The sequence below is a fragment of the Rousettus aegyptiacus genome, unplaced genomic scaffold (assembly GCF_014176215.1).
Source record: "Rousettus aegyptiacus isolate mRouAeg1 unplaced genomic scaffold, mRouAeg1.p scaffold_m13_p_8, whole genome shotgun sequence".
NCBI classification, from domain to species: Eukaryota; Metazoa; Chordata; class Mammalia; order Chiroptera; family Pteropodidae; genus Rousettus; species Rousettus aegyptiacus.
Window position 1 is genome coordinate 70561325 of NW_023416311.1, and position 26995 is coordinate 70588319.

At 33.8% G+C, this 26995-nt stretch overlaps 2 protein-coding genes across 4 annotated transcripts; one reads left to right on the forward strand and one right to left on the reverse strand.

Annotated features, from left to right (window-relative positions):
• Window positions 1–202: 202 nt before the first annotated feature.
• Window positions 203–14775, reverse strand: UTP15 (UTP15 small subunit processome component). 2 transcript variants are annotated; one of them, XM_016122212.2, is made up of 13 exons: window positions 14695–14775; window positions 11658–11826; window positions 10381–10473; window positions 10096–10280; window positions 9128–9306; window positions 8387–8512; window positions 6660–6795; window positions 5004–5088; window positions 3968–4117; window positions 3234–3335; window positions 2730–2863; window positions 2507–2565; window positions 203–1963 (listed from the first exon to the last, which is right to left on the reverse strand). In XM_016122212.2, the coding sequence occupies exons 2-13, from the start codon at window positions 11745–11747 to the stop codon at window positions 1746–1748; spliced, it is 1557 nt and encodes a 518-aa protein (XP_015977698.1). In that variant the 5' UTR covers window positions 11748–11826; window positions 14695–14775; the 3' UTR covers window positions 203–1745. The 2 variants fall into 2 exon arrangements, with proteins under 2 accessions (XP_015977698.1, XP_015977697.1); XM_016122211.2 differs by having other exon boundaries at window positions 14620–14761.
• A 111-nt stretch (window positions 14776–14886) lies between these two features.
• Window positions 14887–25044, forward strand: ANKRA2 (ankyrin repeat family A member 2). 2 transcript variants are annotated; one of them, XM_016122214.2, is made up of 9 exons: window positions 14887–15368; window positions 17635–18027; window positions 18629–18787; window positions 20341–20406; window positions 22308–22405; window positions 22907–23032; window positions 23334–23400; window positions 23894–23974; window positions 24538–25044. In XM_016122214.2, exons 2-9 carry the CDS (start codon window positions 17739–17741, stop codon window positions 24591–24593), a joined length of 942 nt encoding a protein of 313 aa, XP_015977700.1. In that variant the 5' UTR covers window positions 14887–15368; window positions 17635–17738; the 3' UTR covers window positions 24594–25044. The 2 variants fall into 2 exon arrangements, with proteins under 2 accessions (XP_015977700.1, XP_015977699.1); XM_016122213.2 differs by having other exon boundaries at window positions 14887–15223.
• Window positions 25045–26995: the final 1951 nt, after the last annotated feature.

Sequence of the window (26995 nt, forward strand, 5' to 3'; positions counted from 1 at the left end):
TTTCACCTCCATCAGGCAGCCCCAGAATGCTGGGATGATGTTAAGAATTTAAGAATTCAAGTTTAGGGAACTCAGGGGTGAATTTATTGTAGTTAATTCAATGTAAAATGAGACTACCAACACTGAATAGTTGTGGTGAGAATCAAATAATATATGGGAAACCCTTGTCACATGTTACACATTTGATGGCAACTAGTTTAGATAATATTTCAACTTCTAATTTTTATTAGTATACAAATGATCACATACTTATGAAGTTAAATGTTTTTAAAAGCTTTTAAATACAAAATTTAAATAAATTAACCCTTCTCAACAATGAAGAGACAGTTTCAGACCTTGACTAATACATACTCAGGGAAGTAAACTCCTGGTTTCTTACAAGCCATTGTGCTAGATAATCGCTTAAATCAATTCATGAGAGGGAAACTAGACCCCTTTTGTGAGCATAAGCCCTCACCAGATATATTTTTTCTGCTTTAAAAAACAAAACAAAACTGAACTACAGAACTAAAATTTTAAGAGATTCCCATAACAAAATCTTCCTTTAACTAAGGGTTCTGCTAGCCCAAGGCATATTTCCTTAGAGATAATTAACTACTTGAGGTGGAGCAGGAATTAGGGGAAGGTGTGAGAGGTAGCAAGTGTGAAATCAGTGTGCTAGGAGTCACTAGTCAGTGACAATCCATCAAGAATTGACACATCTCAAAAAGCCAAGAAGAAAATAAGAATCTCTTTATTAAAAAATATGATTTATATTGAACTTTTAAAAAATATAACTATTTTCCAGAGCAAGCTACTCTGTCTTGGGATCCTAAAACACAAGATAATAGGGAAAAATGGAGGGGGGAAAAAATCTAAATATAGAGCAGATAAAATGATTTTCAGAGGGTAGGTAGTTCCAATAAGTTCCAAACATGTATATAAAAGGATGAATGGCTATTCATTAGAACAGAAATGGCAAATTTTATCATTCCCCTGACCTGAAGCAAGTTGAAAACCTGGTAGAAAGGATACACACATTGAGGGGAAGAAAAATAAACATGGTCCGAAAATATCTACCTGTAGACCTTGTTCTGATAAAACAGTCAATATTAAAGAAATTTAAAAAAAAAAAACCTGGGGTGGAGAACACAATTTTTAGATATCAAATCTGCCTCATCACTCTCTCTGAATACATGTCTAACCGGTGTGAATTACTCAAAGTTGGCCACTGATTTGCCACACTTGGAACAGATACAGCCCTATTACCCGCAAAAGCAGAACATGTGACTTAGGATAAGTGATGATGTCAAGGAGAGCTTGCCGCCCGGAAATCTTAAGGGCACTGATTAAAGAAATAATTTATCTGTTGTTTTGTTGGGTTTTTCAAGGATAGAATTAAAAAATAAAGCCCTGTTCCTTTACAACTGAAGCCCTCTCCAGAGTTCTGAACGTCTACTAAATGCTGATAACAGAGCTTTGCTGCATTAAAATTAATTTCAACTTGTCCAAGGTGGACACACACTATAACCAAGACAACTGAGATCTTCTAGCCAAAGACACACAAAATAATTCAAACCATTACATGGAAAATCATGTCTTAAAACCGGTACTTATTTTCCTATCATTGTCATTCCAGTGTCTTTGATAAAATTGCTTCTGAAAATAGTTTTTCTTTTATGTATCAAAGAGATTCTCTTTCTGATAGTTAACAGAATCAAATCCATCCCAAGTTAGGAGTTCTTATGCGTCTTATTAAGTAGGCACTATGAGTCTATCTTCTTGTTCTCTAGAAATCCATCAGATGCATGCTGCAACATAGACGTGCTTTCTTTCCTTGTCATGGTAGCAAAAAGCATATCCATCATTCCCAAGGTTTCTAGCAGTTCTCTTTGGTAATCAATCTCTTTTTCTACAAGTCCTTGAAGTAACAAAAACTTTTTATCAACTACAGGTGATTGACCAATCACAGGCTGATATATATCTAGAAAAAGAGAGCAAAAACATATTAATTAGAAATATTGTTCTAAACAATAAGTGAACAGCAATATTTAGAAAAATATTAAATATATTAAATATTAAATAAAAATAGTAAATATAAAAAATATTAAATATCAAGACACTAAAAGATCTGTACTTATTTATGATTTATAGAACGTAAACAATTTATCTGAATAAATGTATTTTAAAAAACCTTTATGTATTTATGAAAAGTAGAGCATGAAAGTTTCTGACTTATTTTCACTTTCCCATTGAAAAATAGTCACGGTCATGGTAGATGTTTAAAAAACTTTTTTTTAATTATAATAACCCTAGTCACAGCAATTCAAAGTCAACACACTGTAGATTTTTTAATCCATTTTAAAATGCTTCGATTTACTGTTACCGTTTATTTTCTCCATAAAAATCTCTATTAGAGAATTGATAAAAACAAGATATTTTGATTAATCTCCAAATCTGTTTTCATATTTTGACAAATCATTTTTTCAAACATGTGAGGATTTTTCAAGATTCAACACGTACTTACCAATAACTATTTCCGCAGCATTGATCAAAACAGAAGCAAACCTTGGCTGAGACAGATTCCTACAAAGGAAAAACTGTTTACTGAAACTTGCAAACTTTAAAAAATAAACCTTAAAATAAATTAACTGAGTTGTTCTATCAGTTCTCTACAAGGATCAAACTAAATGTCTCTCATATGGAAATAAATGATTTAAGGTGCAAAAATATACAAACATAAAACATACCTTATCAAAAAATTAAGCACACGACTGATTTCCTTTTCATCCCGACCTGCGAGGGCATTTGCAAGGACTCCTCTTCGATTTAGCTCCTTTATGATGGAAACTGTAATCTCAGGTGTCTTTATTGTACAACTGGGCTAGAAAAATATTTAGTACCAACATGAACAGATAAGACAAAAAAAAAAGTCTTGGAACTTACTAACAATTACCGAATTTAAATAGGTTTTTATCTTCACAGTTTTGAGTCTCAGTAATGAGCAAAGCAAGTAATATGATTCTTTTAAAAACACGCTCCTCGTAGGTTCATCAACTATAACAAACGTACCGCTCTGGTAGGGGATATTGATAATGGGGGAGGTGAGTACACGGGGGGCAGGGGTATGTGGGATATCTCTATCTTCCCTCAATTTTGCTATGAACCTAAAATGGCTCTTAAAAAATCTTAATTTAAAAAATATATTTTATACACACACACACACACGTACACACCACTCACTCCTTACTCACCTCAAGGACTCTGTCAAGTGCTTTGGAGATTCGGAAATTTTTCAGATCCCTGTCATATAATTCTAGGTGTTTTTTTGACGGCCTATTGATCAAAATGTCATCCTGCAATGAAAAGTAAATTTACAGAGAAAAATCAACATCTGTATAATGTTTTATTCAAAATAAACTTTTTTATAGTGGTATTTTTTTATACCGAGGTGTCCCTGACTATTCATGAATAATGGTCATATGACTATTCATGAATAATAGTCATATGCCCATAATATATGTTAAACAAAAATGAAATAATTTGCCACATTGGTGTGTTCTGACTCTGCTTTTAACTTAAAACACATATATAATATCTCAATTCTGGGCAAACATGACTGATTTCAATTCTCTTTACATGGAAGGAAATATGATTTAGCAGAGAGAAAACACAATCAGAAAATCTACAATCTAGTCAACAATTCTGGTTACCAGTAATAAAAGATCAAATCAGATAGTGTGTGAAAGACATTGTTTTGAATATGGTAAAGTACTATAACACTGTTATGATTCATGGTATTAAATAAAGTAGTCCCTATTCCGCGTTACTCATTAGTAAGGTCCCCACTCAAGCAAATCTGGTATAGAAAAAAGCAAAATAAAGTTAAATGCCATGCAAACTAAACTTTTCGGTAATGTGCACAGAAGGAGTTGACTACTCTAACAAAATTCACCTTTAAAAAAAAATATAAGAAACATGTAAATACCCGTTGCTTCATGTAATTTTTTCCTTTAATAAAAGTTCGATATGCAGGCCTCCTTCTCCTGGGTAGAGAATCCTTCTTTGCTTCAGATTTCCGATGTTTAACACTCAGTATCCCATTGGTCATTCCTACAACTATTGTCTCATCTTCATGCTAACAGCAATGAGAAAAATACATCAGTCTATATCTAACTCAAAATTTATCTTACTTTTTCTTCGAAATAGCATTTATAACGTCTGCTGCTTATCCATTCTTTTACCAAGAGCTCCAATCAGATACAGATGCTCTCCCTAACAATGATCTATGCAAAAAGTTAAAGCAAAATTATTTTTACCTCCAATATACTATTACATTGACTGAATTTATACCTGCTATAAATTATCACTGGCAGTTTGTATAATAATAAAATGTTATTGACATCTTGGGAAACTCTAAAATAATTTTGTTTCTATATCCTCTTACTAGAAAAAGAATTATATGGTGGCATGACTTTCTATAATCCTGTCAAGAAAATACTTGGTAATAAGATTTTCCTCTCCCAGATCAGATATTTCTATATAATGTATTCAAATATTTTCCTCCTCCATGGCTCATGAAACTTGACAGTGGACATTCCAGAAAGAGCACTCAACAAAAAAGAAGATGTTTCATTTTGTCATGCCCTCTTCTCCCTGCCATTTGTTGTTGTTGTTTTGTTTTCTTGCTCAGAAAGCCAACTTGACTTTCTAGAGTACTTAACCCTTGAGTTAAATGTTTTGAAAAGAGGTTTATCAATTTTCCAGGTCCTGCCCTTGGTGTTAAAAATGCCTAAAGCACTATACTTGGCTTGAACCTATGCAGTAAGTGGGACCTAAATCTGAACACATGCTAAGTTATTGGGACAAGTCATGTATTTTAGCAATTGTCTTAATTTAATTCTCTAATGTGGCAAGAAGAAAATAACTTATTTAAATACAAAGATAAAGTCTAACATTCCATTTTAGTTTCATTTAACAGGCAAGGTTAGTAAAAGTTTCAAAAAAAAGCTAAAAGTACTTACTGCAAGGGCAAGACTCAAAATTGAAGCTGCATAATCAAAACTGTGAACAACTTTGTAGGAAGTTGTACTATATACTTTCACCTTCCTAAAAAAAAAGAAACCTTTGTCACGAATCATCTCAGAAATGAGTATAAAATGCAAATTTTCTACTTTTTCGAAAAGCACTATACAAATATTAAATTTCCACAAAAATGAAGAAAAATAGTAATATTAATTACAAACTAATTCATCACTGAATCTCCTTTAAAAATGAACTACTTATTAGTATTAGGCATAATGTTTGTATAAAGACTATGACTAGCCATCAGAAGTATAGTTCGTGAACAACTGCTGCCTGAAGATAAAACTTCAGAGTTAAAAAACTATCGATGAAAAGTACACTTGAAATCAAAAGAGCAAGTTTCTAATCTTCAGCATTATTGACATTTAGAGCTAGTTAATTCTCTGTTGTAGGGGCTGCTATGTGCATCGCAGGATGTTTAGCAGCATCCTTGGCCTCTACCCACTATATGCCAGGAGCACCACATCCCCAGGAGACAAAAATCACTCTGGGTTGAGAACTACTACAAATAGTCCAAACTGACACTTAGCTTTTGAGGGACACACCTAAAAATCAAGTCCCAAATTACCTAGTAACATCATTACAAAGAATTTGCTGTACATTTACATAATAAATTATTTGTACTAGAAATATTTTCTAGATTTAAAATGTGTATACTTATTTATAAACAGGCTGAAAAAACAAGGCTTTACCTAGCAGGGTAAAAAAGGAAATAGGGAAATAAAATGACCAAACAGATGAATATACATAAATTCTAGAACTGTGCCATAGGTCTAGTGGCTAGTGAGCACTTAAAATGTAGCCAGTGAAAATAAACTAAATGTTTTTATTTTACTTAATTTTAATTAACTTAGATTTAAAATTTAAAACTGAGGCAGTATAAAATTATTTTTGTTAAACATAATGTATTTCACATTAATCATTGTAAAACATTATTGTATTATAGGGCGTGTATTAGATGCTTAAATTGTTTTTAATCTCTCATTAATAAATTTTACATTGATCACATACTGAAATAATATTTTAGACACACTGGGCTAAATCAGTTTTACCCAGTTAAATTAATTTTAATTATTTCTTTTTACCTTTTTAATGTGGCTACTAAAACATTTTAAATGGCATATGTAGCTCACACTACATCTCTATTGAACGGCACTGCTCTAGAACATTAACTAATGGAATACTAATACCTACTTAAAATAGTAAGAATTGGGCCACATTAATGTATAGAAATTTTTACATGAAACTTTAAATTTTAAAGAATATAAGCTAGAATATATACACTCATTATAAATGTTTCAAAATATATAACATTTCAAAAGAAACTATAGACTAATATAGATTATTCTAAAAGATTAATGTTTAAATGGTTCCATAAAATACCTTAAGTATATATAAGTTAAAGCAATAAACTATATCAAGGGAGAAAATAAGCTTGCTATATGTAAATAAAGAGTCAAATTTTCAACTCAATAGATTTTTTTTCGTGTAAATAATTTGGCAGAATATTTATTTTATCACAAATACTACAGAAATAACTCATTCCTCAAGCTGTAAACACTTATACTAATCATAAAGAAAATTAAAATGCCAACCTATCCAGTGAACCAGAGAGTAACCTCTGTCCAGAGCTGCTCAGACATAAACACGTCACAGTTTTATGATGATTTTTCAAAGACACTAGCAATTGTCCTCCTTTTAGCATGTCCCAGACTTTAACATAACGACCTCCTATGAAAAGAAAGAATCATTACTTTGATATTTTGCCTATAGATTCAAAACTTTAAAGCTCTGAAAGCATTCTTCAGTGAACACTCCACAGCATGGAGGTTAAATGGAAGATTCCATAGGCAGACTGCCTGGTTTCAGTGTTGACTCTACCATTTATTGGGTGTGGAACTCATAATAACAGTCTCTACCTCGCAGAGCTGTTACGACAACTAAATAATTTCATATTTGTAAAGTACACAGAATTGCCTAGCAAGATAAAAAGTAAAACCAACAAAGATTTTATTTTTAAAAAGTTATAATAGAATCATTCTTCAAAACAATTTTTGTATAATCATGGGAAAATGTAGATTTTATTTCCTAAAAATTTTGTGAATCTCAACAAAACTGAAAAGCTCCCCTATAACTTTTTTTTCACTATAAGAGTTGGAAGGATCCTTAAAGGCAATTTAATCCAATAGTTTAAAAATAATTTTTAATACAGCATCTTTTCTTTCAACAAAATATTAAGTAGAAGTCTAATAGATAAAGTAGAAAAAGAGGTTGGAGAAGGGAACAAATTTCTTACATACCCTGACTGGGAAACAGGGCCTGGAACAATTCACAGTCCCAGACTCCCCACATGTGAGAGCTCATGAGAGAGATTACAGTTTGAAACCACTGATCTAGCCAAATCTCTCATTTTCAGGAACTATAAAAGTAAGAAATTTCTCAACAACACACAGTTAGTGACACAGCAGAGATTAGCATAGAGGTATCTATTCTCTCTGTTCATCTTGAACTTATTTCTCTTTCTCAAAATAGCAGCAAGACAAATGAATACGTCTGAAAATGTTTTCAACTTATTTTTAAATCAAATAGGTACTGGGGAAAAGAGTATAACACAGGATAATGTCGTTGTTAAGCAAAAAAAAAAAAAAAAAAAAAAAGGCTACACACAGCAATATGTATGCTGTAAAGTAATACATGCTACCTAATTTTGACTTGACAAATGAAAAAGCCAATTTATTTCTACCACTATAATTGCGAAAATGCACTATGAACAATATAACAAAAACACCTTACTTCCAACTAAATGAAAACAGTTATCAAGGCCCCTTGACCTCGCAATATCTCTTCCTCCAGATTTCAAGAGTTACAAGAAATGAGACAAACCCGATTTCAGATCTGAAAAAAACTGTTTTCAAAAGCTGCTGCAGATCTCTTAGATAAGAACAGCAGGACCACAACCTGGGTTTCTGCGTTCAGAACATAAAGCATGTTCTCAAATTCTGGGATTTAAGATCTGCCATTTTGTCTTGGACAAATTAGTTAAACTTTTTATTTATTTCCTTAGTTGCAAAACAGTGAGAAAACTAAATACGTTCTCTGCTCATCTAGGGTATCAGAGATAATATATATAAAATAGCTTGGCTCACATTAGGTATTCAGTAAGTGATAACTCCTTGCCTGTCGCACTTATCAGAAGTTTAAGGAAAAACCTAGATAGCCAATTAAATTACACACTGATAAATTACAAAAAAGTAACTGATAAAGAAATATCTGATTCAAGACCAACAATATTGGTGAAAGTAATTTAAAAAAAAAAAAATACCTGCTGATACCAGAAGACCTCCAGAGGGAAAAAGCAGGACACTCTCCACTGGCTGCCCATGCTCAACAGAGATGACACTTTTGTTTGTTCGTGTATCAAACATCTTCACAGTATGATCATATGACCCTAAAATGTCAATTTTTATATTATGAGTTTCACTACCCAAAAAAACAAAAACCGTGTGTGTATATACATGTGCGTGTATATGTATTCAAACATAAATTTTAAAAGGAGAAAAAGCTTAGATAAAATTTTTAAAAGACATGTATATTCATAAAGATACAGTACCTCCAAACTGTCCGGTACTACTGACTGTTTTTGAAGAAGCATTGTATTATACTACACAGAATCTTAAACTATTCCTATCTTCAGGCTTCTGTAACTATTGAATCTTCTGGGGAATCTTTGCTCAGGCACCCTCAAAGGCTGAACTGTATTGCCTTTGTTTCTTGACTGCGGAGGCTTTAAAATCAGAGTACTAAACCCATTACAGTTTTTACAGTCATGTTTTCAAGACAGCCTTTTTTGCACATTTGTAGGACAATAAGAACAATTTGGAGGACAATAAGAACACTCGCCAAAAAAAGAAAATAAGACAATAAGATAAACAGAAACATATTTCTTTATAAAAATTTTTAAAACTTCACTATCCCAAAAGGGTCTCAAAGCATATCAAAGTCTATCACAATAAATTTATCAATTTCAGGAGCTGGGGGGTGGGGTGGGAGAGAGTTCACCAACCTGTTACAAAGAGATCTGGGTTCAGTTTGCTAGCACATCCACACCTCACGTAATCAGAATGTTCTTTGAACGTCAGAATTTCTTTGGCGTTTGGAATATCCCATAATTTAACTGTATAATCATCAGCCCCAGAGACCACATGATATTTGTCAGCTGTAAAATCTACTGTATGAACTGCTCTGAAAGATCAAGAATCAGCACATTAAAAAAAACAGGGAAAAATTATATTTCTGGCACCCTCTAACATAAAATACTGCTTTTCCCCAAACAACAAAAAAAGCAGCTCACTATCAGGAAGTAATCGTAGGGGAAATCATGAGAGAAAAAAAACTTTAAAACAGATGTTTGTCCTCCAGCCAATTTAAAACTTTAAGTACCTATGCGCTATGACGTTAATAAGAATATTAAATAATAGCCTTAAATTACATTTTCTAATATGTCAACAATTATACTTAGCTGCCCAATGAAAGTAAATGTTCTAAATGTTGGTGCAAAGTTACTTTTCTTTAATTTAAAAATTTTCAAAATGGGTAGTTCTTTAAAAATTCTAGGCTGCCGTTAGATCATCAGTTTATAATCTCAGTTGAATCACAGAACTCTAGATAAATATGCATTTCTTAAAGTGTCACATACAATTCTAGGGAATTCATGAACCCCATCAAACTGGACCATAGGACTAGCCAGGTCACACACTCTGTCTTAGAACAACCAGGAAATAAAGTACATATAGGTACATAATCTTCATAGAACTGCTCTCTATGTTTTTATTCGAAGCTGAGAAAACGAATAGCAGTTACAAAAAAAAACATACAAAAACTAACTGTATGGCGATGGATATTAATGAGACTCACTGTGGTGATCATTTCACAATACATACAAATATCAAATCAATATGTTGTACACCTGAAACTAATATAATGTATGTTAATTATACCTCAATTAAAAATGATTTTTTAACTCTCTCTTACTTAGTATGGCCTTCGAACTGCCTGAGGGGAGCCCTCCCACTTATATCAAAAAGCTGAACTCCACCATCTTCACTGCCAGCCACAAGTAGTCTACCATCCTGTCGAAAAGTAGCACAGTACGCTGTGTCTTTAAATCGGGAAAAGGTTTTTACAGGTTCTTGGGAATATCGGCCATAAATGTGAATCTACAAAAAAGACAAAAAACATAGCATTTCACCAGATGGCGCATGATCAGTAGTAAATATAAACTATACAAAAGAAAAATAAATGTAATGTTCTATTTACCCTGGAAGAAGCTGTGACAGCATAATTATATGGAGGCTGTGAAGAAAAGTCTACTTTTGACACTGCACCAAACTCCTTAATCTGAACAGGGGTCTTAATAAAAAAATAATACAGAGTATTAACAGAGTTACAATTGGTAATACCTTAGTAACATTAATACAGAAGTATGAAGAGAGCAAAAAGGTCCAAATTCCGTCGCCCAGACTATCCTATCCCTGTTTATACTAAAGAAAGTAAGTATATAGTTGGAAAGCCACACCTCACTTTTTCTCTTCAGCTATGGAGTTTTCTCAGATTATTACTGGGGAAAAAAAGTTACGGCTGTACCAGCCTAGATTTAACAATGCATTTTTTAAACTGACACAAAGATCATATCAGGCAGGCTGTTGTGTACCTTGCTTTTTTTTCACTTAATGACACATCTTTGCTAACTTTTCACATAGGCAATAGCTTTATCGTCCATTACCAGTCTACTACTAATGGACATGAGTTTTTCCAGGATTGCTAATATTATAAATAATACTTCAATGAATATCTTTATACATATATTTAGCAAATTTTGGGACATATATTCACTGAGTAAGTTCCAAGCTATGGAAATTAAAAGGCTGAAAGCCATTTTTATCATGATAGATGATGCCAAACTGTCCTCAACAAAGTTTTCACCAATTTCCCTTCCCCAAGTAGCAATGATGATCAAAATTTTTCATTTGTGCCAATATAAAAAACAGTATCCAAATTATTGTTTTAATTTGCATTTCTCAATTACGAGTGAAGCCGGGGCTCTTTTAATGTATTTTATTGTCCATTAATGTATTTATTATTCATTTATTATCCATTTTTAATGTACTTATTGTCCATTTAATGTATTTTTAATGTATTTATCGTCCATTTTAATTTATTTTTCCATTAACCTCCCAATCACAATCTATTCTATTTAGTTATTCATCTTTTTAAAAAATAATTTATTAGCCTTTACACTCTAGAAGAACTTTACATCCCTTCCTCCTTGAATTAAGGAAAAAAAAATCCTTTAAGATTCAAATTCAGAAACTTAATTCATTTGGTATTAATTAATCATCTATTCTGTGCTATGCACTTGTACATTTAAACATATGAAGCAATACAAACTTCTATATAAAATTCCTAGAAAAAATATCAGATATCAAATTTTCTGCCCAAACTATAAGTTGCTGATGATTACTTTTAGTTATTGATTGTCTTACTAGAGTATCCAAAGTATAACACAGGCTTGAGAAACTGGCATAAATACTTACCTTATAGTTGTTCCAGTATAGTGTATCTTGAGTGATTTTTTCACCAAGTACAGGAAACGCCTGAATAGCTACAGGCTTATAACCAGCCATAATTTCATATAATTGGACTGTTATCCAAAAGTAGTTTGGAACTGATGTTAGAAATAATTATAGTGACTCTGTCTTATGTCTGAAAAAGAAAATGTTTTATATACATGTTATTCATAAACTGGTATATAATAGTTGATTTTCATTCTGCACCCTTTCAAAAGGCTATGCAGTAGCTTATAGTTTAATGACCAATAAACCATTTAATTATATCACAGAAGAGACAATCTAAAGGAAGTAGGAAGAATATAGATAGGGCTATCATATTACGCCATCTACTCGGCTATACAAAGAGGCTGTACACAACTCCTCTCACCCCTAACTGACCAATTTATAACACTTGGGAATAAATCTGGCTTAGCCATCCAGCAGCAAAAGCAGAGAGCATAATGGCTTAGAATGTTCATTAGAATGTTCATTTACTGAAGGCGATAACCACAAATACAAGCTTCCTAAAACTAAACTTAAGATGACATTTAATCTTTAAAAACATAGTCTAGGGACCTGACTTCCTGAAAACCTAAAAATGCCAAGAAGAAAGTTAAAAAAAAAAAAGCTAATATTTTAATGTAGAAGCTTAAAATTAAATTTAAAAGCTTAAAATAAAATTAAAAGTTATGATACAGAAGCCTAAAATTAATTTTAAAACATTTAAACAAGAAGACTAAAGCAATTCTAAAATTAAATTATAAATTAAAGTGACATAATAGGATAAAAATGAATTAAAACTTTTAACTGACATCTAAGTAAGCCAAAATGTCTTTCCAGAACTAGTGAACTGCAAAAGAGACTCAATTTTAATTATTAGGAAAATGATTCCAATGGTGCAACTCATCATTAATTCCAGAAAGCCTGAAAACAGTGCATCAGTAACACCAAAATAAATAGGTATAACATATTTTAAAGGCTGTTTTGATGAAACATGGTTATCGATGATTAAAAGGAGGAAAATTTTTCTGTTCATTCAAGTACCTACAACATGTAGGACACTGTTCTAGGCACTAGGGACACAGTAAGTCAAAGATATGGTCTGTGCCCTCACATACACCAATATTCTCCATTTCAGCTGGTGATGGGCACCAGCTGAGAATCTGGCATCAGCCTTGACTTGTCCTTCCTCTTCACTTCTGACATACAAACAGTTAAAAGATTGCTGATTTTACCTCCCAAAACTTTTTGAACTTCATCATGTCCACTCCATCTAGTTCCACTGCCCTAATTCGGATCTTCTGATCTACTGAAATAGTGCAATATATGGTATCCCTGACTCCCTCGCCCATCCTCCAAATACCCATCAATTATCTAACTACAATGAAAATTTGCTACAAAGCCTAACAGCCAGAAAAGAAGGTCCAAGCTCCTTAACATGGCATGTAAGGCTCTCTGTGACCTTGCCCATACTTACTTTTCCAGCTTCATCTCTTGCATTCCCTTAACACGCTATGTTCTTTCTTGTCTCAATGTCTCTGCTCATTTGTCCTCTCTACCATGGATGACCTCTTTCTGCCTACTTCCATTTAAGATCAACTCAAGGATCACATCCCCCAGGAAACCTTTTCTGACCTCCTACACTGTGTCAGAGGCCTGTCTTCTATAATCCTACTTGACTGCACATTTCTGTCAATGCACATAACCACATGGCATTGTAATGATCTTTTTTTCCATGAAACTGAACATTTTGTGTCTGGGAGGCTTTTTTTTTTTTTAAGTGCTCATAAAATGTTTGTGGAAGGAAAGAAAGGAAGCATTGTGGTGGGTTCTAGGGGAAAACACAAAATTAAAATCATAAGTGGTGTCCATAATGTGAATGCTGCTATAGAGCAGGAGTTGACAAAATTTGTCTATAAAGGGTCAGATGATAAATATTTCAGGCTTTGCAGCTGAACAGATGAAATAGAGGATATTATGTAGTTACCTATATAGCAAGAAAGAAAATTTCTGATACTTTACTAAGGAAACCCCCAAAATAGTTGAGTACAATTTTTTTTTATTTATGAATGAAAACAATAGGATTTTTTGGAGAAGGATAATATTTCACTTACTTCGTATTTAAAGTTAATGTTTCCTATCATCAAATAGATTGCAAATGCCCACCTGTAAAAATCATTCTTGGCTCACTGGCTACCTAAAAAAGACAACAAGCCAGATCTACCCTGCCCCCTACTACAGTACAGGCAAAGGAACACTGAAATCTGCCTTGAGAGAAATAGTTTTAAAGTTTTAAAAAGGAACAAGTGAAAAGCAGTAGCAGTGGTTTGCCAGAATAAAGTGAGAAACAGCAGTGGAGGCGGGGGAAAGGAAGTACGACCCAATGGAAAGGCATGGAAGCAAGAAGTGATGTGAAAATAAAAAGGAAAAAAATGATCGAGGAGCGCTCAGAGCCCGAGAAACTAGGAGTAAATGAATAACAGGTACTACAGTACAATGTAGAACATCAAATATATTCTATAAGTAACGTACAGAATGCTGAGCTCAGATTTTTAATTCTACGTGGGCTGCTCCCAAAAAGACTCAAAGTGTGCATTTGGCTGGGCCTTGAAATATAGCATTAAAACAGACTGACCACTTAAGGTGGGCACAAAGGCGGAGGCAGGGGGATGGAGCATTCGAAACAGAAGGGGTCTCATAAGCAAAGACAAATATGAAAATCTGCTCATTGCCTTACAGGGGTGCGGATCACTCCAGAGACTAAAAACGATGGACGAGAGGGTGTGATTGTAAAGGAGGAAAATCTAGGTAGAAGCGAGACTGCGGTGATCCTGAGGGGCTGGTCAAGTTTAGCCACTCTGGGAAGAATGGAAAGCCCCAGAGGAGCTTGCCAGAGAAGGTCGGAGGTGAGTCTGGGCTACCCACACTGGGAGCCGCCTTCACCTACCTCCGATGGGCCCTGAGGGTCCGCCGAGACACCCCAGCTCCAAGGAGAATTTCCTGGACTCTGCCGGCGTCCTACCTGGGTCCTGGATCTCTAGAGGAAAAATCACGTGGAACCTCCAGCGAGCCGCCGGGACACCCCGCGAATAGAATGGCCACGCCCGTCGCACGAAGATGACTTAACGGCGCAGGCCCACTAGACTCAGGCAGGCCGGGTGTCGCGGGGGCGAGGCAGGGGGCGGGGCGATGGGAGGAGGCGCGGCGGGAGGGCGAGACTTGGGCCCGGTTCTGCTGGCCCAGAGCAGTCCGCGGAAATGACCCTGTTTCGGTAGCTCTCGGGCGGTAAGGACCGCACAGCGCAGCGGTGGGAAAGAACCTGGACGTCCCCTCGGCTGCAGTAATGCGAAACATTTTTGGTCCAGAAAGCGAAAGAAGAAATAGGAAGTGACGTCGCGGTCAAAACAAGCCGGGGCTTGAGGGCCTGTAGTGAGTCTGTGGCCGCTGGTGTAAAGGCCCGGCTCGCGGTTGGCTGTCGAAGGTGATCGCGAGGCCCTGTGCCCCAACCCGGTCGGCATCCGACCCCTACTCCCAGGACCCGCCCGCCGCGGGTGAGCCAGTTTCCGCCAGCCGTACCTGAGCCGCACTGGGACTTTTCGGGCAAAGCTGGCGGGTGGCAACAGAGCGGACTTCCCTCCCTGCTACAGTCTCCCCTGTAGCAGGCTCCTGTCCTGGGACGCTGGGCACCTGTCGCCTGTGAGGCATCATTCATTTTCATAGCACCCGCCTTTCTCTGTAGGACAATTGCAGGATTAGGAAGAACCGGGTGGCACCTGCTGCTAGCATCCCCTGGGACCTTAGCAGTTGCCTACTTTATCTCTTTAGGCCCTCTCTCCCCCTACAACCCCTGGCTCCGATGGATCGAGGTGATCTCACCTATACTTGTCCTTACCTCTTTATCTCACCACCTCCTATTTCCGATTATCTTTTTTACTCCTCCTTCAAAATTTTAGCTTAACCAGTCAACTTTGCTTCTCCCTATAGTAGTATCAAACGTTCTGTTTCTACTCTTTACTCCCACATTTGTTCTCCTCTCAAAGGCCCGTAGTCCCATCTATAAACCCTGATTTATGACATGGAAGATGTTTAGAGTTGGAAAGAGCATTAGAGATGCCTATTTCAATTATATTTTATAGATGAATAAAATGAGTCTTGGAATACTTATATTATTGTCCAGCGTTGCACAGCTAGTTAGTAGCGATGTTGGGAATGCAAAGCCAGGTCTAATCAGCAAATGTTTATTGAACATTGTGCAAGGTCATTTCAGGATAGAAAAGAATATGAAACAATATTAAAGTTCAAATCAGAAAACATTTATAGAGCACCTGATAGGACCAAACACTGTTTTGTATGCAAAGATTAGTAAGAGTGGTCCCTGTCCTAGAGGAGTTTTCCCTTTATTGGGAGCAGAAATGGAAATTTTCAAGAGAACGATAAATGCTAAAATAGAGATCAATGCAGGGTACTAGGAATGCTCAGGAAAGTTGCATTGAGGCCACCTCAAGGTAGGAGTCTGTGGGGTTGGCTCTTACCTGAGGAAATAGCTCATATCTTGCAATACCCTTTTAAAGACCAATGCATTACATCTCCATTTGAATCACAGCTCATTTTGTCTGGTTTCATTTCCTCTGCTAAAGTGTATTCACTTTTTTACCTGTTATATTCTTTTTTAAATTATTATTACAATTTGTTATTTTTTCGACTCTTTCTCCCTTGGAAGTTTTGGGTTAGTTTAGTGCTGCTTTTTATTTTAATGGACAAGGTGATGGAGTCAGAAGAGCTGGATAGGTCCCTTATAATTTGTGAGCTTCTGCTTTTTCTTCTCCATAGTGAACATAACGATTACCTGCCCTGACTACTCCAAGGATTGTTATAAGGATCAATCTCGGAAAATGTTTTAAAACTGTATACAGTGGTTATCTGTAAGTGTATGGTTTGCAACCTCTGCTGCACTGTGATCCTAATGCTTTTTTTTAATTCCAATTTAAAACACCCTGCATCTTCTCAAAATTTCTAAGAGGCAGTAAACCCTAACATGAAAACATTAACTAGATGTTATTGTCATCCTGTCTCAGTGAAGTACAATAGTGAAATTTCTCTTGAAATTATATTAAGGTCCATAGAGAAGCTCTAGTGATTACTGGAAACTCATTTTGAAACAATAGTAAATGATTCAATAACAGGTGTGCTTATAATCTATTGAGTTTATACCTTGACAATCTATATTTGAAAAAAATCAATTCTTAATACTTGCTACAAAGGCTGAGATCCAGAAATTCTGCTTGATCCTAATATCTTAGAGATGCTAAAGCAGAGGAAACCAATTTACAATCTATGCACTTTGTTTTTCACAAAAACCTATGTGACGTTGGTAACACTTGATCTGAACAAAAACTGTTTATCATAACCAAAGCTTTGTAAAGCCTTTCATTATCCAGGTATTACCGATGTTATAGATGCCAATAGAGTTGGATACAGCATGAGTTCTATCTTTTACTAAATTCAAACCAAGAGCCATTTATACACATAGCATGTTAAAAAAAAAAAAAAAAACTCAGGTGAGAGGTTAAAATTTATTGTTAGCCTGATCTTTTATCCATTTGGCAGTTTCGGGAATAGGAAAGGAGAGAAAAGGGTAACTAAAATTAATTGAAACCTAGCAATGGAGGTGAAAATGTTACTGTATTTCATATTGTCTTTGCCAGAATCCTGTGAACATAACAGTGGTATGCCCATGTTACATGTGAGGCTAAGGCTTAGAGAGGTTGAATAACTCGTGCAAGTTCACACAGCTAATAAATGGTGAAACTTGGATCATATCCTGGGTTCTCTACCTCTGAACATTTTATGCCTTCTCTTATTAATAGGTACTTATAAGAGCACTGTTTGCATATTTGGTTGAAAATGATTATTTAAATAACTAGGTAAAGTTGATATAATACTTGTAATTTTTTTCTTTCAGATTTTTTTAATATCTAAATTCCAAGAATACACTGGATACTGCCCTTATAAAACCAAGAGGATATTATGAAGAAATGTTTTAATTATTGAAACTACAGTGAAATCATGGCTACATCAGCAAATCTGGATATTGGAGCCCAGCTGATAGTGGAAGAGTGTCCCAGCAGTTATAGTCTAACTGGCATGCCAGACATTAAACTAGAACATCAGCTGGATTCAAATGCAGAAGAAGGATCGGCTCAGGGTGTTGCCATGGGAATGAAATTCATATTGCCTAATCGATTTGATATGAACGTGTGTTCTCGATTTGTGAAGTCCTTAAATGAAGAAGATAGTAAAAATATTCAAGATCAAGTTAACTCTGACCTGGAGGTGGCATCTGTCCTATTTAAAGGTTGAAAGTTATGGTATAAATATCTGCATTTGTTTTGTTTTTGTTTATTATTTGTTGTTTTTTTTTCCTTTCTGATCATGAGATTTTGAGTTTGGGAAGAGAATTCAGAAGTCATCTTTTAATATCATTTTCTAGAATCTCACAGAAACCAAAATTGAATAATTTTATATTATTCATTGTCTATAAGTACATGTTGATTTTTTTAATTTCTTGCTTAACCTTTGTTTATTTACAAATTCTCTATAAAGTTCCTTATTGTACCTTTTAAAATCATAAGGAAAGAAATTATTGTGCCTTTTAGAAATGAATTAGCTTAATATTCCCTATCCTGTGAATATTTGATTGGTGTTAGCTCCAATGCTTTAATGCAGTGAAGTCTGTCATCATATTGTAGATTTACTTTTATAACAATCTTTCGAATAAAAAAACTAATTCCAGAATAAAATTGTTAAACATTACTAAAAAATTTTCTGGAACTTCCACTATGGTAGTACATTTTACGGCAAAAATAATATCACTTGAGAAACAGTTGAAGATATTATACACCTTGTGCTTTATCATTAAAATATTGTTTTAATGTCTTTAAATCTATTTTACTTAGCTGAATGTAATATCCATACATCTCCTTCTCCGGGAATTCAAGTAAGGCATGTCTACACTCCCTCTACAACAAAGCACTTCTCACCTATAAAACAGTCAACTACTTTAACCAACAAACACAGAGGGAATGAGGTCTCAACAACACCTCTGTTAGCAAATTGTAAGTATTTTCCACTGATGTATTAATATATTCTCATTACTAATATTACTAATATAATGGTTTTAAGAATTTGGCTTAGAAACATTATTTTCATTAAATGCATATTCCATTTTGGAAAGCTGAAGTGATGTCCTGATAGTTTTAGTAATTTAAAAGTTCTTCACCTTTTACTGCATATTCAAATATTTCATGTTTTATGTTTCTCTGTTAAGAACAAATACAGATTAAAATATTAACTCTTAAAACCTTTATAGTTTTACTATAAAAACAATGAGTTATTCTGAACTTTATACAAAGTAAGACATTGTGTTTTGTGTTCTTGGAGTATGAGCCTTCACATTTCACTTATAAACTAGATCACAGATCCACAAATGATTTGTAGTAAAAGCTGAATGATTTCTATGGTAATTTTGAATTTGAGTATAACAATAAAAATATGAAACCACCTTTTTTAAAACTTCAAATCCACATTTTTTTAAATGTACAATCATTCTAGAAGAAATAAAGTGAAGTTTCTATATAAACTAGAAAATATTCTATATAGTATGGGTCTATTAATAAGAGAAAACCAGTTAGCAGTTTGATATTAGGAACTGTATTTGAGAATATAATGTAAATGCATCTGTATTCTAATGCATGGTGAAATATATATCTTTATTTTGGAAACACTATATCCCTCCTGATTTGAATCACATGCTATAGCAGTTAAGCCATGAGGAGTCTGTGACTCTGCAGCTATTGGCCATTTCTGTTTTACTTATATAAATTTGCATGTGCCCCCTGTATAGCTTTCCTTTCTGTATTAAGACCACTCAGTCACACCACTGCAGTCAAGGATCAAGTAATACTAATTTTTAAAACAAACCGTTACAGAACAGTGCCTCTTTGGCTTTGTAAAATTAAGAGATTGTCTTAAAATATTCCAACCATAGAATTTTTGAGATCAAAACGCCAAAACAGCAGGTGTTTCACGTCCCTCGTGTTATAGACAAAATTGTTTTATCAGTTATCTAAGGACACATACCCAGTTAGCCACAACTAGATCTGCACTCAAGAATTTGCTCTCAAAAATAGTTTTCCATTTATTGCCTCACCCCTCCTAAAGTTAAGAAAAACTCATGGAGTCTTACAATAGTGATATTTGGAACTTCAATGGATTCAGTCAATAAAAAGACAAAAGGTGTATATGTCTTTGTGCTTTTAACCCAACTTCCTTATAAGTTTGGCTGCAGAAATAGCATTTTAAAAATTAAGTACCTAGGCCATTCTTTGATTGGTAAGATCAGTAACAATTTGCACTGATAGTAATTGATCATAAAAATTTATATATTTGTTGATAAAAGCACTTTCAGATTCAGAATTACCTTAAACATATGAGTTAATTTTCAAATACAGAATGGCTACTTGTAATGTTAGGATATATTTTAAATTATATTTTTTAAACAACAAAATGATAGTTGTTTTGGAAAAGAAAAGTGTGCACAAACATGAACAATGAGATGATGAAAGTGTACCTACGTTTATGCATGATACTTTTTATGGTTTTGCTTCAGCTTTATCTGTACACCAGTTGGCTGCTCAGGGAGAGATGCTCTACCTGGCTACTCGTATCGAACAAGGTAATAGCCTGTTTTATAAAGTGTATTTAAAACAAATTTAATAGGATTTATTAGATTTGCTATTCTTTTAAAATAGGAAAGTATAAAGACAAAAAAGAATAGTTGTATAATCTCACCAAGCAAATAACCCAAGAGTTAAAAAAAAAAAATACTCTAAAGTATAGAAATTATAGCTTCCCTTACCACCCTACCTTTTTCTCCAAAAGCAAGTATCATAAGTTTCTTGTATTTTCAGAAAACTTTTCTAGAAAATATTCCTGTTTATATTTGGGACCGTGTGTGAGAATATGTATGTGCTTTTTTTGTTATTTACACAAGGGGAAATATCCACTTTACTTTTTTCACTTAGTGTTTTAGAGATCTTTCCATATAAATACATAAATATCTCTTTCATTCGTTTTAATAGGTCCATTATATTCATATACATGTACTTCATTTTTTAGTTTTTAACTAGTCTCCCTGATGATGGTTGATTCCATTTTGTTGCTGCTAAAGAACGCTATTGTTGGCATTTTTTTTTTTAGTATAGCCATAGGTTAATTCCTTCAAGAATATTTGTATATGAATTTTTATTTTGACATATATTGCCAGATGATTGTTCTGTCCTCACACCACAATTAGAGTTTCTATTTCTCCATACCCTCACTGACAACAGGTTATTTATTATCAGACTTTAATCTTTGCCAATCTCTTAGATGAAAAATAGTATCTCATACTGGTTTTGTTTACATTTTTTAAATAATAGTCTATTTTAATTACTTTTTGTGTGAACTACCTATTACATGTTGATTTATATGAATCTTTATCAAAGTTAAAGAAATTCGCTTTATGTTGTTTATGTACCTTATATTTTTTACCCAATTTGTCATTTTTCCTTTGACTTTATGATGTTTTCAAAGTCTTAATATTTTTAAGCAGTAAATTTACTTTTCTCTGTGGCTTCTGAGTCATATCTTGCTTAAAAAGAATTTTCTACTCTAAGATTATAAATAACTCACACATGCCTTATTCTAGAACTTATGTGTTTTTCTGTTTACATTTCAATCTCTGAGACATATGAAATATGTTTTGGTGTAATGTGATAAAGATCAAGCTTTATTTTAATTTCATTTTTCAAAGTTAGCTCAGTGTCCTAATTTTATTGATTGAATGTGGGACATATGATAAAAGAGTTTTATTTTTTTAAATCATGTCATTCTTTTATAAGAAAGACTTACTTCATTATTATATTTTCTATTCATTCTCAGTGTCCTAAATAATTTAGGGGAAGAACTGTGGACTTATAACTAGTAGACTGAATCTGGGAAATGAGATGGGGTTCAAATTAGAATTGCATAGTACTGTCTTATTCAATCTTCCTTCACATTATGTTATGTTAGCACGAAATTCAAAAGTAGCAATGTTAGCTATAGAATAGAAGATAGCTTTAATAAGATTTTGAAGTTTTTATAATAATGTATATTTATGTAATGGTAAGGGCTATCATATAAGCTCATTTTAATTGTGGTCCTCCTAACTGCACATGAAGATAAGCAAGGTTTAGGTGTATTGGAGAAATTAAGTGATATGTCCAGAATCACACTTCTAGAAAGTGACAGAGCCAAGATTCAAACTCTGGTGTCTTAATTCTGAGTCTAGTGTTCTGTGGGTTGCCTTGTAGCATTATGTTGTGTCTCGTAGCTTACACTTTTTATAATATACTTTTTGAACATTGAAGCACATTTTAATACACTCAGACTGCAAATTGCAACAACACATAACAGGACTTCAGTGAACAAAAATCAGCACAAAGTGAATCTCATTGAATAAAATAATCAGCTTTTTAGAAAACCAGTTTTTCATAGTGATATTAATATGTGCCTATTAAATTAGATCACAAAAATTGCTTTTCTTTTAAATAGAAAATGTTATCAATCACACGGATGAAGAAGGATTTACTCCTCTGATGTGGGCTGCAGCACACGGGCAAATAGCTGTGGTAGAGTTTCTACTTCAGAATGTAAGGAAAATGCCTCAGAAAATGTATCTGTACAGTTACTTAAGTTCAGTTAAGTCTTTAGTAAAGTCTTTGTATCTCCAGCCAACAAGATGTAATTGGTAAAGGATCCAAAAATTTTAAATGCTTTTTATATTCTTGTGGAACTTGGATCTAGTTGGGAAGGCAAGACTAATCATACATGAAACAGTGAGAAATAATTTAATGCCCAGCCCCCTCTGAGTGCAGTGTGAACAAAAGTACTGTCAGCCTTGTAGTAGAAGCTTCTTAGGAGATGTAATTTGACTCCAGAGTGAAAGGATGGTTAGGGTTGAGATAAAGAGGAAGGAGGCATCCAGACAACCTTGATAACAGGAGCATCCATGAGTAGAAGTTTGCATTATTTCTTTATTAACACCAGGACATTACATGACCTAAGTGTTGAACTGTAATTATTATTGACAGAGATAGCAATATTCTTATTTATATGAATTGAAAATCTTCTATCTCCACTTTCTGCTCCAGGGTGCTGATCCCCAGCTTTTAGGAAAAGGTAGAGAAAGTGCACTGTCATTGGCCTGTAGCAAAGGCTACACAGATATCGTCAAAATGCTGCTTGATTGTGGAGTCGATGTCAATGAATATGATTGGGTGAGTTTGTGACACTGATTTTTAAAGTGCTGTAACAGACTCTAGTATTTATTTGTTTTGGGGAGACATAGTGAATTTTATTAAGCATTTGGAAGAATGATTAATTAATTTAGTTAATTAAACGCCTGGAAGAAAAAGTTAATGTCTTAACTCAGTTATTCTGATTTAAATATCCTTCACAAAATGTTAAAATTACCTTAAACTACTTTTACATACCCAATTCTCAGTAAAACTCACAGCAGCATTAAATTCTTCAACTATTGCTCACCTTGAATAACTAAACTACCTTTTCCTTTTACAGAATGGAGGCACACCTTTGCTTTATGCTGTACATGGAAATCATGTGAAATGTGTAAAAATGCTCTTAGGTAAGCAGATAAAAATGAAAATATTTAGAAAATGCTATGTGAGGACTTTATTTTTTACAAGCTGGCCTCCCCTGATAATACTGTTAAATATGTTAATCCTTCCGCTGTTCACCTCTGGAGCACCTGCTGCCATAGAGCTGCCCAAGTGAGAAGCCACTCCATAACACAGCGCTTCTGCAGCTAGAGCATTTGTCTTCGTCACTTTCCCTTTGGGGATCTCATGAGAATCCACAGTTGATTTCTCTGTCCACAGTATCTTTATGCATACGTTCATCTAGTTGTTTATGAGTTTCAGTTGCTCTAGAGGATGCCCGTTTGAAGTGTTTTCCCTTCAATACACCAAAGTGAATTCTGTGCATTCCACATACTATGTACATGGTCAGATCATCTTGAAGATACTGTCCTGCTATTTGCATCTGAGTCAGTAATAGACCAACAAATCCACATTTTCATTTTGTAGATTTCTTATTTAGATTTTTCTATTTTGGTATAGAAAATGGAGCTGACCCAACAATTGAAACCGACTCTGGATATAATTCTATGGATTTAGCTGTAGCCCTGGGCTATAGAAGTGGTAAGTATTTTAGAACTCTCAGGTTTCGTTTTAGCAATGGTCTGTAAATAGTACAAACCAGTGATCCAAGCCGTTTTCATCACTAGTCACAGAACATTGCATGTGATCCTAACTCCTGACTTGTACTTTTAACTATAGAGAAAATCAACTAATTCCTACAAGGTCTAAAAATGAGTTAGTTACTATTACTTCTTACCAACACCAATAATTAGTTGTTGGAAATAAGTGCACACCTATTTACAAGATGTGTTTAACATTTTTATAGCAAACTTTTTATAAAATGCTTCTATAGTTGTCCTTTCTCTGTTACTTAGAACAACTGTGTACTTCAAAATTTAGAAACCACAAATAAAAAAATCCAGTAACTTGGGCAATTACTAAGTCACTGACAATAAATTTTAAGTGTATTTTAATTATCGTGTTGCAATCTTATTGCCCATAGACTATGAGTATATGTTACTTAGAAATAACTTTATTTGGGGGGGATTTTAAATTGAATTTAATATTTCTTTTTAAAATTTTTTAATCGACATACTGTAGTCTTAATCACTTATCTGTTCTAGTCCAACAGGTTATTGAGTCACATTTGTTGAAGCTGCTTCAAAATATCAAGGAGTAGACGGAGTTGTCAGAAGCGTTGTCTGCCCTTCCATTTGCTTTTTGGCTCTTATAAATGATAGTTTTGTTTACTAATAAGTTTTACCTCAGTTGCAATATTTACTGGTTTTTAGTAAGTTTTAATAAATATTTCTCTGAGTAATCCACTGGTTTATAATAAAATTAATGTTGATGCTTTTTTATAAATATGTTTTATGAGATTAAAATTATAAATTAATGTTTTGTGGCATGTAAATTTTTATGGTATAGATAATTATGTCTTTGTATCAAGTGCTGTAATTTAACATTTTCAAAAATTCTTCCACCCTATTCATCTTCACTCGTATTAACTCATTGACTTTATTATATAGGGTTTGCTATAAATCCATAGAAAAAAATTGTTATTATTGAACTAAAAATGCACAGTGTGATTGTTTACAAAATAATGTTATAAATAAAGACATTTTCTGTTAGTTTGCATGCTAGTTTTTTTTAAATTATATAAGATTATTAAGGGATTTTTTTTTTTTAGTATTTTCAGTTTAACCTTTCTGTCCTTCCAGAACACTCCATTAGATAAAACGATGAAATTAAAATAAAATATGAGGAAGGTAGACAGAGTAAAAGGGGTTAAATATAGAGTTTAGAGGGAGAGCGAAGTGGGTAAAGGGGATCAAATATATGGTAGCTGAAGGAAACTAGACTTTGGGTGGTAAACACAATAGAATATACAGATGTCAAATGATAATGTACACCTGAAAATTATACAATTGTATTAACCAATGTTACTCCAAAAAAACTTAATTAAAAAAAAATTAAAAAGTAAAATGACAAAATTTTGAGAAACTAATTATTAAATGAACAAAACTATGTTAAAAAGTTAAAATGAATATAAGTTAGTCAACAAAGATTTATAGATTGTTATTTCTAGAAGATTTTTTAGAATAATGTGCTCTTGTGAACAAGTTTTCCAGTAGGAAAAGTCCTCTGTGAAAAAGAAGTCAAAAGTCAGATGCTCTTTAATATAGTTAAAGGAACTATAAACTTGTATTAAACCAAAATCTAGAAGGGAACCATGAACTCGTTGATTTGACCACTGAGTGTGGGCCTTGGATTAAATCACTTCATCTGGAAAATGGATATTAGTTCAGTTATGATATTTTTGTTGTAAGCCATCTAAACTAGCTAATTTAAGCAGAAGGGAATTAATGGAAAGATACAGAATGGAAGGAAAAGCTGAAAAGCAGACAATACCAAGAAATAAAACTTGGCCAGAGATCTTAATCAGGAAATCATGGCCAGTCATTTTGAATGCTGCTGTGGTAATGTTTAGCTTAAATCCCTTTGTCTATCATTCTGTTTAGGTTTTACACATCCAGGAGGTAGAAATTTGTTTAGCATGAGATATAAATATAACAGCTATATGGAGTTGTGGGGAGAGGGGATGACCAGTTATAAATCCACCATTCCCCCCTGGACTACCGGGAATGCAGGAGGCAAAGGCGCCTAAAGGAAAACCGCGGGGAGAGGAAAAGCAGCAAACATTCACTCCAAAGGCAATCTAAATAATATGTGAAAATAGTACTGGTGTTTCACCCATCGTCAATGAGGCATCGGTTTTCTAGCACTTCTGAAGGATTTACCTAAAACTATTTACCCTTTCATTTGGTTCTTTTTCTTATTAATCACATATATCCATGAAGTGTTAGTTCCTGTAAGGAAATGTGTTATGCAGCACATGCCTGTAATCCAGAACGAGATAAAATCAACACAAGACAGAGAAATTATCCTGGTGAAACCTGAAATTTCTACTATTTGTGTAGATTACACAAAAGGTAAAGAATAACCTTTTACTGACACTAGTTGGGAGCTCCAAGGCCAATTTATAATTTAACAACAAGAAAACAAAAATTATAGCTATGCATTAACATGAAATTTATTAGCAAAGATTTTGTGTTCTCTATTTTCCCTTAAATTACCTTGTATGTAAGTCCGTCTAAACAGTGAGAAATTTGCCAAAATTTTAACATATTTAATAGCTTCTTTCCACATGGAGTCATTGTAAACCAAAAGATATAAAAATTCCCTTCCTTTATACCCTCTTCAATTTATCTACACCCAAGTTTTATCTTTCCTCTATACTTTTATATTCTGCAACGAACTGACATTTTATATGAGAACTATTGTCTTTTATCTTGAAAAACAAAAGAACATACAGAGTTGCATTTGTCTGCCATTACTGATTCTAGTATAGTCTCAATCAGCTATATTAATTACAACTTTTAATCAAAGTAATAATTCTAGCTCATGGAAGAAACTGAGACATAAATATCTAAGAATTATCTGTCATGTACAAGCATTTTAGCTGTAGAAAAACTCATGAATATACAACTTTCTATAGCCACACACATCCCTCTTATACTT